General features: G+C 41.9%; 1 protein-coding gene across 1 annotated transcript; it reads right to left on the bottom strand.

The window, feature by feature from the left end:
* Window positions 1-273: 273 nt before the first annotated feature.
* abhd17ab (abhydrolase domain containing 17A, depalmitoylase b) lies at window positions 274-8,504 on the bottom strand. Its single transcript, XM_031863894.1, has 5 exons — window positions 7,747-8,504; window positions 6,816-7,228; window positions 5,121-5,315; window positions 4,250-4,429; window positions 274-1,188 (listed from the first exon to the last, which is right to left on the bottom strand). Exons 2-5 carry the CDS (start codon window positions 7,220-7,222, stop codon window positions 963-965), a joined length of 1,008 nt encoding a protein of 335 aa, XP_031719754.1. The 5' UTR covers window positions 7,223-7,228; window positions 7,747-8,504; the 3' UTR covers window positions 274-962.
* Window positions 8,505-10,027: the final 1,523 nt, after the last annotated feature.

Here is a 10,027-nt window from a genome sequence, read left to right as displayed (position 1 = left end):
ACACACACACACACACACACACACACACACACACACACACACACACAGGCACACACACACACACACAGCATGAACGTGTCCCCAGAAATCTGAAGAGATTTCACTGACTGCATATAAAACAAAAAAAGGACACAAACAAATGTGGAATACACTTACCCTAATGTCTAAAAGAGGGTTACCTGAGCAAAATGTTCAGTACTGTGAAAAACAGAATTAAGCATGTATGTCTCTAGTGCATACATGAGGCGATAAGATATTAGGAACACCGTTCAATATAATGCAGTCCAACGCCACACAGCTAATAACTACAAAATGACAATATAGTGAGATCAACCCTTCGAAACAGGATTTATTGTCAGGCTTTAAATTGGATTACATTAACTTGTATAGGGGTCACTAATAGAAACTGTAGAAAACTTAGTTACAAACCTGTTTGCAGTTCAAACAGGTGTTAAGAAAACGACAAAATAAAATAAAGCTTTTTTAGGGTGTTTTTTAAGTGTTTCCAACGTTTCCACATTATCCATTTAACTTGGGTTAACAGTAAAAAATCCCACAAACTATGAGTAGGCTGGAAAAACTGATTTTCCATGCGGACCACAATGTCATTTACTGATCAGTTTGATGTTGTGTTAAATCTCCTTTTAATCATTTAAAGGCTTTTTTCCCCTTCCTGTCCATATTATTGCACCGTATAGGAATAGATGTAGTACTAAAGTAACTGCAAAAAATAAAAATAAAAACTGTCGAAATGCAGTTTGTGACGAGGTCTTCCACACTCACACACTTCTGTTTACGAACGCACTTCTTTCCACGGCCCATTAACGGCGCGCAGTGCCCCGGAAACAAAGCTCTACAGTACGTGAAGCGTTACAGCCGCGGTACGGGACGGTTTAGATGACTCTTGTACAAAATGGTAAAGATGACGATGATGATGATGATGAGGATCCGGGCGGTGGCGGTCAGGCATGCTGCACCGCCAACTCCTGTCCTATGAAGCGGCGCAGGCGCTCCAGATACTGGCTGTACAGTTCAATGTCGTTGTGCCCAGCCCCCTCCACCCAGAGAGGCTCCACAGCTTTGGGGCAGCGCTCGAACAGAGCCAGGCCGTGGGAGAAGTCGATGACCTCGTCCTCCGTCCCGTGGATGATGAGCACCGGGGACACAATTTTGGACACTTTCTCAATGCTAAAAAAAGAGCAAGGGGGGTGGGGGGTGATGATTTACATACAATATTAGTCAGCCGCCCTCATGAAAGAGCTCTTCAAAGCAGATTTCACAGGTCAGTGATGGACAGTTGGACTCATAAATCACTGTAGATCAGATCATAAAAGATAGGGTCAGTGCGCCGGTGGATTATACATGAATATATTTAATGGATCAATTTTGCCTGAGCTGCTACAGTAAATTGTTATTGGCTATAAAACTTGTTTATTGCTTTGAAACAACCGTGATATCTTCGAGTTATTATCAAAAACGGTATCATGGTGCAGACATCTTGCCTTATTGCCTGTGTGCACATCATTTGCACATTTTATCATCAGTGTTGACCCATCCGTCTCTTTAGAACAGGTTTGACTCTTGTGGACAGTAAACAAGACAAACATGAGTCTTGAGATTTATAGATTTCATCTCTAGAAATCAACATATTTATTGCATAATGAGGTATAAACTAGAATTATCACTAGGCCGTTGTGTGCCTCCGCCAACCAGTCAAACTACAGTTTAAATCCACGTCTGTCCAAAATGTCATCATTTTATCCTGTTTAGACATTTGTGTTCATGAGGCATCGAGTTCACGAGAAAAAGTACGGACGGACGGACAACCCGAAAACAGGCAGAAGCATTAAAACAGACGACAAAACACACAATGGCCGAATCTTAAAATCAGGGTAGGAAATTTACATATATTTTTGGGGGCAACTTTTGCCCCCACTGACTGAAATCCAGGGGCATTTTCAAAAAATTGGGGGCACTTTTTGAAACTTGTGAAATAACATTTAACCTTTGTTCAAAATAATAAATATATTTATTTAGGCTTACAATATATGAGCAATTGTCATCAAATGGCAATAATAAGACTATTAGGCAGTAGTCTACAGATTCAAAGTGTTTTCTTAGATTTTTTTAACAAAAAACAAACATAAATCAGACAATCATATTCAATTTTATTCTTATTTCTTTGTGGTTATTTATTGTTATTCTTAAATTTTTTAAACAACTATTAACAATTATTAAGTCAACGATGCCTTGATTACATATACATTAGTCATTGTGTGGAATTTTTGAGAAAAACATTTTTATAGCACGTTAAACATTTAAAAGAAATGTGCCATTTGAAGATACAAATTCAGTTCAGAGTTTTTGCTTCGTAAAATATCTTAATAGACTGTCAGTCAGGTATTATTCATTTCCAGCAACCCTCAAATCAAAGAATAAAGACACTTTACGCACAATTTAGGTGTATTTTCCCTTTAACTCACGAGATGCAGGTAGCATGTTTTATACTTAATGTGAATATAATTCATTTAATCTAATTTCCATTATGCAATATGTATACTTTGTTGGCATCTTATTCTGAAAACCGGATGTTCGTCTGAAGAAACCGGATGTTGTCTCACGTTAATCTTTCCGTTAACTTTCAAAGTCCTTCGCTCGCTCCCGATCTGTGCCGTTTAAATGCGTTTACCGTGAATTTCAGGATATAGGTGCACTAACATGTAAGTGTCTGCTGAGTTGACCGCAGTCTCAGGTCTGATTAAGAAGCGCTCCATTTATTTATTCGTTTAGAAAGTTCGGGGGCATTTTTTGCCCCTCTCCTAGTGATATCAGGGGCAAAATTATATTTCTTAGGGGCAGTTTTGCCCTCGTGTATTTCCGACGCTGCTTGATAATCGAGTCTTCCCGTGGAATATTTACATAGAAAACAGCAGATAAAGAACAGTCGGACACAAAGAGGAAGGCCAGCTGCCCACTCTGAACACTGGAGGCTTTCTCACCACACACACACACACACACACACACACACACACACACCCCTCTGGTGTCCTCCCACCTCTGCTCCTCACCCACGTGGACTAGACACTGCGTTAAGACCGGCGTTGGCCGGATATTGACCTCCGTCAGACGCGGCCACTAGAACTAAACCGACAACGAGAACAGAAGGGATAGAGCCTCACTAATGATAGCTTTTCTCGCCGTTGTTTCTGTCCCGCCAAGGGAGCTTATTTCGGTGGCCAAGATTTAAAAATAAAAACAGTAACAACACATTACAGTGAACACCCACATTACAGTGGCACACAAATGTAGGACGCCACATCTCTTCAAAGGGAGGATGAAGCCATAAAATGAACAGTGCCAACAAGGACTGAATCTCACAACCACGTTGTTGTTAGTGTTCAACGATAGTTTCATTGTTAATGCTTATTAATACCAAATGCGTCCTCGCTTTAATGATGAAGCCTTCACATTCTGAGCTGAAGATCTAAATTTTTCAAAATTCATTCATGTTATTCTCATGGTCTAAAATGCTCCAAAATATTGTCACATTGCAAAAAAGTCACATCGTTTATGGAGCAGCTCCAGACGTTATACATGACGTTGTCACAGGTTTAGAACTTATTTGAACTCTTAATCTAGGGTGGTGTTCCCCTTTAACACTCTAACTTCATTTAGGTTGTAAAGATGTGGGACTTAAGACTGTTGTTAAAAGTTAAAGATAAACCAGGATTGCACTCATGGAAGGTCACTTTCGGTCGCTGTACAGTGAGATCACTTCTGTAAGATCACACAGTCCTTCTCTGAAATGTGACAGTGTTTGGATGGCCTGCTCACATCTATGAAAATAAAACCAAGAAAAGACACCAACGCTGACATGACGGCACCGGAGCTGCTCTTTCAGCGCAGATGTTTGTCTTGGATTAGAAGCGCTTTCAGTGCAAATAGCAATTACACTTTTCTGTTGGCCGATCTGTAATTATGTGGAAATGCCAACTGGCAGCAAAATAGTCTGTGTAATCTATGTGTGTGTGTGTGTTCACATGAACACCTCATTTCAGGATTTTATGGTGCAGAGAACGAGGCCGAGGGGAGAATAAAGACTGTCGTAGAAAGATTTCTTTGACAAAAGTGTTATCGTTACAGCCGACTATTAACTTAATGCCACATATCACGCGTGTCAACTTAAATCAGACCGTGCGCTGACAAACACACGTAAAGATAAAGAGCAAAAAGAAATATAGAGACTTACTTGGGGAACGCGTCAAAGCAATACGTTTTCTTCGTGTCAGGAAAGGCCACTCTCATGCCAGACGTCAGCGGTGAGTGAAGCACCACGGCAGCGCACTCGTACCGCGACGCCAGGTCCACGGTGGGTACTGTACCGATGCTCTGTCCATACAGGATGATGTTCTCCGGGCTGATGCCATACCTGCTCAAAGATACAGAGAGAGATATATAGATATAGTGCAGGTTATGGAAGTTGTGCCTTGTGGCAAATACAGCAGTAACAGGTACACAGATATTGTTTTTTTTTTATTGATTTTAGTCTAAGGTGGCTGCTGTAAATACACAATGAAGAAAAACTGTTTACCTGCAGGTAGAGTATTGGGGAACATCCAATGAAAACTAAATTGTTTTTAATAAATATGCTGAAGTTTTATGGCAAAGAGTGACAGCTACACCCAAAAGTGAATTCACCTAACAAACCCTTTGTCAACGCTCCGTGGTGTCATGTCTGCCTTGAGGCTACAGCCGCATTAAGGCAGCTCCGCTTTCACTAATGAGACACTTTATCACATCGCATCGTCCTTGAGAGACACCTCCTCCAGCACTCTCTTCCTTGATCCGTCCATCTCACTCTTTTTTTATTCCCACGGCATCTATTCACTCTCTACTCTTTTCATCTCAGCTCTGTCCTGATCACAACCTCGGCCACCTTGATATATATTTTTTAGGACATACAACAGTGGTTTCCCTAAGAATGCAGCGATACTTGAACCCATCCATACATGTAACATGGCTCCTAATCTAAAGTACACGTCCCGTCTCAGCAGGGCAAGCCACCGTATAATAACTCACCCATGACAGGACGCATATGGCCCAATTATATCATAACGTACCGCGTGCGCAGGGCGTGCCAGGCTGCATCGATGTCTGCGTAGAGGTTCTTCTCGGAGGGCTTGCCAGTGCTGGCGCCGTAGCCCGAGTAGTCGTAGGAGAAGATGTTGCAGTTGATGCGAGTGCCGAGGCCGATGTAGAAACTGCTCATCTGGCCCAGGTCGACCGCGTTACCGTGGGAGAAGAGCACTGTGAATCTGACGGGACACGCATGCAGAAGGCAAGGTTAGTAGATGGGCCCACAATCGCTGACAAGTACTTTAGTTATAGTCGAAAACATTAGCAGGATATAGACACGTAGTTGTCATTTTTACAGGACTCGACAAACACCACTAGAAACACATGAAAACATCTTTAGTTGAAGTGCATATGTCAAATCATACGTATAAACACTGGAGATTCTACCGGACTTCACTTGAAGCACAAAGAGTGACATGAAGGATTAACATTAATTAAAAGACAAAAACTAAAACACAGTCCAGGTAACTCGACACTGAATCAAAGCATAAGCACCATGTCAGGGTCCACACAGCGAGGTTACTTTGGCTCCGCGGCCAACGTGTCGCACGCTGGAGGATCGGTTTACCGCTCTTGACAAATGACTCTAACTTCTAGACATTTGGCACAACCTGAGAAGGAGCGTATCCACTATAAAAGCTGGCTATCTAGCCCTCGCCTGTTATTCATGAACGTATGTTGTGCTCCCTTGAGGAATCGAATACTTTTTCTTTTCCTCTGTGGTTTTGTTTATGAACCCATACGGCCTGTGGCTTTTTGCCCGTGTGGCCTTTCCACGCGGAATGCGGCATAACAAAGACTCCCCCATATCGGGTCTGGTTTGGGTTCATTGGTGTGTAATACAAGATCGCCATTAATACAAGACACACAGACTGTAACACAAGCATGTCCATGTCTTTTTAATCGATTTAGTAAATTAATCAGCAGCAGCGTACGGCGACAGGATGGGCATAAAACTGAAGTTGAATACTTTTACAGTACATCGTAACATTCAACATCTGCTGCTAAATGACGTTATCACTTCCCGTAAAACGATCTACCAATCACTGCCGATAAATTCAATGGCACACATCTACAGGAAAGAAAGCCAGATTGCTGAAAATGTTTTGTCTCTGACTCACTGAAAACTAACATCTTGCCGTTATGATCTTGATCGTGACACGTTTTTTTATTTTTTTTATTATGATCATTATCATGAAGCAGAATTTGTGTCCCGGTTTATTTTCGGTTGCAGCGTATGAGCATGACAGCAGCTGACAGGAAGTAAACACGGAGACAAGCTGTGCAGTTCCATTGGAAATGTGCTCAAACTAAGCGTTTCAGACAGAGAGTGAGTACAGGTATATTCAGACAGACAGTCTGAGAGACAGCATGAGCACTTTGAACATTAAAGTAGACATGCACTAGTAGAATCCCATAATACTGGCATGAACCTGGACATGAGCAAAATATGTATCAGACAATCTTTGAGTCAGCTGGGAGACGAGTAAAGGAAGTAGACCCGAGTGTGAGTGAAAGAAGACTGACATGGAAGGAGGGTGTGGAAACACTTCTGAGGAAGTGTGACACCGTAGAAAAACAAATAAGGAAGGCCAAGCAAGCTGCAGTCTGTAAACACACAAACACCTACTGTTACCACGTGGCCTCACAAGGTAGGCAAACCTTTCAAAAGGACCTACCTGGCGTTGGGAACACAGCGAAGGTACATGCAGCCGACTCTGTTGCCTCGGCTGGATCGCGTGAGGAACACCTCCGTCGTGTCCAGCTCTCTCTGCGAGTACTGGAACTCCGCCCGCTCCGTCAGGTGGAGCTTCCATCTGCCCTCCACAGACGCGGCCCCTCCGCTCCCAGCCACTGATGCACCGTTCCGCGCCCGCAGGCTGGACGTCCCCGTGGCCCCTGGTGCTGCTGCTGCTGGTGCTGGTGTTGTTGCTCCTGTTGCTGCAGGGCCAGCTTCTGGGTCTGGGTCTGGGAGGAAGGCGTACGTGGGCTCGGGGGGCAGGAAGGCGAGTTTGGCCGCGATGCGACCGGGACATGGCGGGCAGCAGAAAAGGCAGCAGAGCTCGCTGAGAGAGAGGCCATTCATCCTTCACTGTGCAGGAGGGAGACAAGAGGATCACTGTGCTAATGGAGCCACATCATCCCAGTGTTAACACAATGAGATACTTATTACAATGTAATGTACAAGGCATTCAGTCAAAGGTGGCTACAGTGATGAGGACAATGCATCTACAACAGCTTGTTTGTAACATGTCAAGATTAAAATATTAACGATATATATATATATATATATACACATCTGAAAACATGTGTGTCGCAATTTCCTAAGCTCAATGTGAAAAACTGTCTGTTTTTCTTTGAGAAATGACAAACAAGTAATCAAGAAGTGCTGATTATTGATTTTTTTTGCCAGCTAACAATCTATAATAGTTTCGGCTCTAACTTTCTGGATGTTGGTACTTTAAATAAGAGTGACAGCGCTCTAGTACACCATAGGACTATAACTCAATTAGCAAAAGAGACATTTATAAAAACAATCACTGACTGCAACACCATATGACATCACCACAAATATACAATACATGTGTATGACAATGACAGGAGACCTACCTGTTGAGCTGAGGCGCTTAGTCTAAGCTAAAGTAAAAAAGTTGTGTTGAAACAAAAGTTAAAAACAAAGGAAGACTTCAGTCAACTTCAAACGCTGGATACTGCCTGTAAAGTGCCCAGTCAGCAGAAGGAGGCAAAAAGTAGTGGAGCCGAACGGCAGACAGGAAGTGTTATTTACAAAGTATCTGCTGTGTTGTCTGAGTGGTGACTGAAGTCCAGATCACATCCATTTTGTCCACTTTGTTGAGATGTCGACGAGTCACTTCAGATACAATGTTCTGTTTCCCAAACGTGCCCTGTATATTTTTAGGAAAAACGACAACTTCTGACTGGTCTTTGACGGTGAGGAACTAGCGTTTACAACGTGATCTACAAAGTGATAAAAACAACTTATAAGCGTTTTTACAATTACAATACAGCCCCAATTCCCTCACGTGAATGTGTGATGTATCAAGAATAACGACAGGTCTTATAGTACCGGAGAAAGAAGCTGCTCGTCTGCGCCTACCAGCTAACGCTACGACGGCTTAAGCTAGCAAGAAGACATAAACACGGCTACTCGATTAAAAAACGACGCTCAATCGTGGACATCCGGAGCAAAAACGCCGTTAATACACAGGTTCCGACGTGTGCGCGTTTCACCGTGAATCCATTCTGGACGGTGCTGGAGTCTCCTCTGAATTTATGGATGGCGTCTTGTCATTTAAATTAATCCATGTACGTGCGGTGTTTTCCTTCTTCTCCGCCGTTTCACCGCATCCGGAAGCGGACAGCTGACCGGATGTGACGTCAGGAGTTTCCATTGGACAATTAAGGGAAACTCCTTATCAGCGTGGGTGACAATGCTGTAAAAGATGACATAATTTAACTTAATTGTTCTTTGAAGAAAACAAGGGTAAAAAGCACAGTATCTATTGTTTCTGCTGTGCGTATGAATCATCACAATAAATTAGTATTAGTGACTAAAATGATTAATTAAAGTTGGTGGGACTTTTTTTACAATAAATATCTTCATTTTTAACAAAGAACAAGACGTATCACCATGTATCATTGTGTAGGCAACTGTGATAAAATAATACCTGACGGGAATTTGACACTCATTGACATAATGCATTCCCTAGTCCCCCTTACGCTAACCTTAACCATCACAACTAAAGGTCTAACCCCAAACCTTATTCTAACCTGAACCTTAAAACCAAGTCTGAACCCTCAAACAATTCTCTGAAGAAGACAGGACCGGTCAAATGTCCTCTCTTTCCAAAAATGTCCTCACTCCCGGGTCTAAAACTGTAAGTGGTCCTCACAAAGATAGATGTACAAGTACACACACAAACACGGGGACTTTTCCTGCCAGTTTCTAAGCAAGAGGCTTTGCTAGCACAAAAAAAACAAAACTTTACTACCTATTACAGAGAACTGCAAATGTCAGCTTTTCAACTTTTGTTTATGCAGCTCACCCATGGTCATAAGAAATAGGTCATCCTGTTACAGGCCCTGCACACTCCAACACAGGGTTTTCTGTTATTCTGCCTGATTAGACTTAATCTCAGGTTAATCATCATCAGTATTTAGTTACACTGATTATAAGGTGAAGACATACTTTATGTTGAAACATTAGTATTACTATAACCGTGTGTTCCAGGTCTCACATCTCTCCAGATCTTACCACAAATTGGTGTTTTTTTTGCCCAGGTTCTGAGTTATGTCTTGGGGATGTCTACATCCACCCCACCACAAATTGAATATTTAGTGCCCACAGTATTTAAAATTGCAAACCCCATATCTTATTTTTCCTACTCTTGCACACCGCATTCAATCACTTTCTAGGTCTTGTGTGGTGAAGGACAAGCTATTGGCATGTTTAATAAGTGTAAAAAATATGAAATTAGTCAAATTAATCTGTTGTTTTCTGATCTTGTGATGTCAAGAAATCACAAGTGTTCATTCAGTAGAGTTAAATCGCTTTGAGGCAACTCCTCTTACAGCATGCATCAGAGCTGAACATTAGCTGCTCTTGTACCATTTGTGCCCTTTAGTTTTTGCTTTGTATTTGAAAACAATATACAAGTACAATGCATTGGGGCCACAGCCTGTGCATGTACTGGAGCAGCAAGGAAGTCAGGAATGATTTTGTTAAAGTTTATACCACTACATATATAAATTGCATTTATAGAACTTTTAGGGAAACCTTTGTACATTAAAATAAAGAAATACAAAAGACAAGTGTAATTTAAAATAAACTTTGTGAATTTATTGTTTTATACTTACTCTTACACATCAT

Source organism: Anarrhichthys ocellatus, unplaced genomic scaffold, assembly GCF_004355925.1.
Source record: "Anarrhichthys ocellatus isolate YVR2014 unplaced genomic scaffold, GSC_Weel_1.0 scaffold30, whole genome shotgun sequence".
NCBI lineage: Eukaryota > Metazoa > Chordata > Actinopteri > Perciformes > Anarhichadidae > Anarrhichthys > Anarrhichthys ocellatus.
This window is presented reverse-complemented; position numbering and strand designations above follow the sequence as displayed.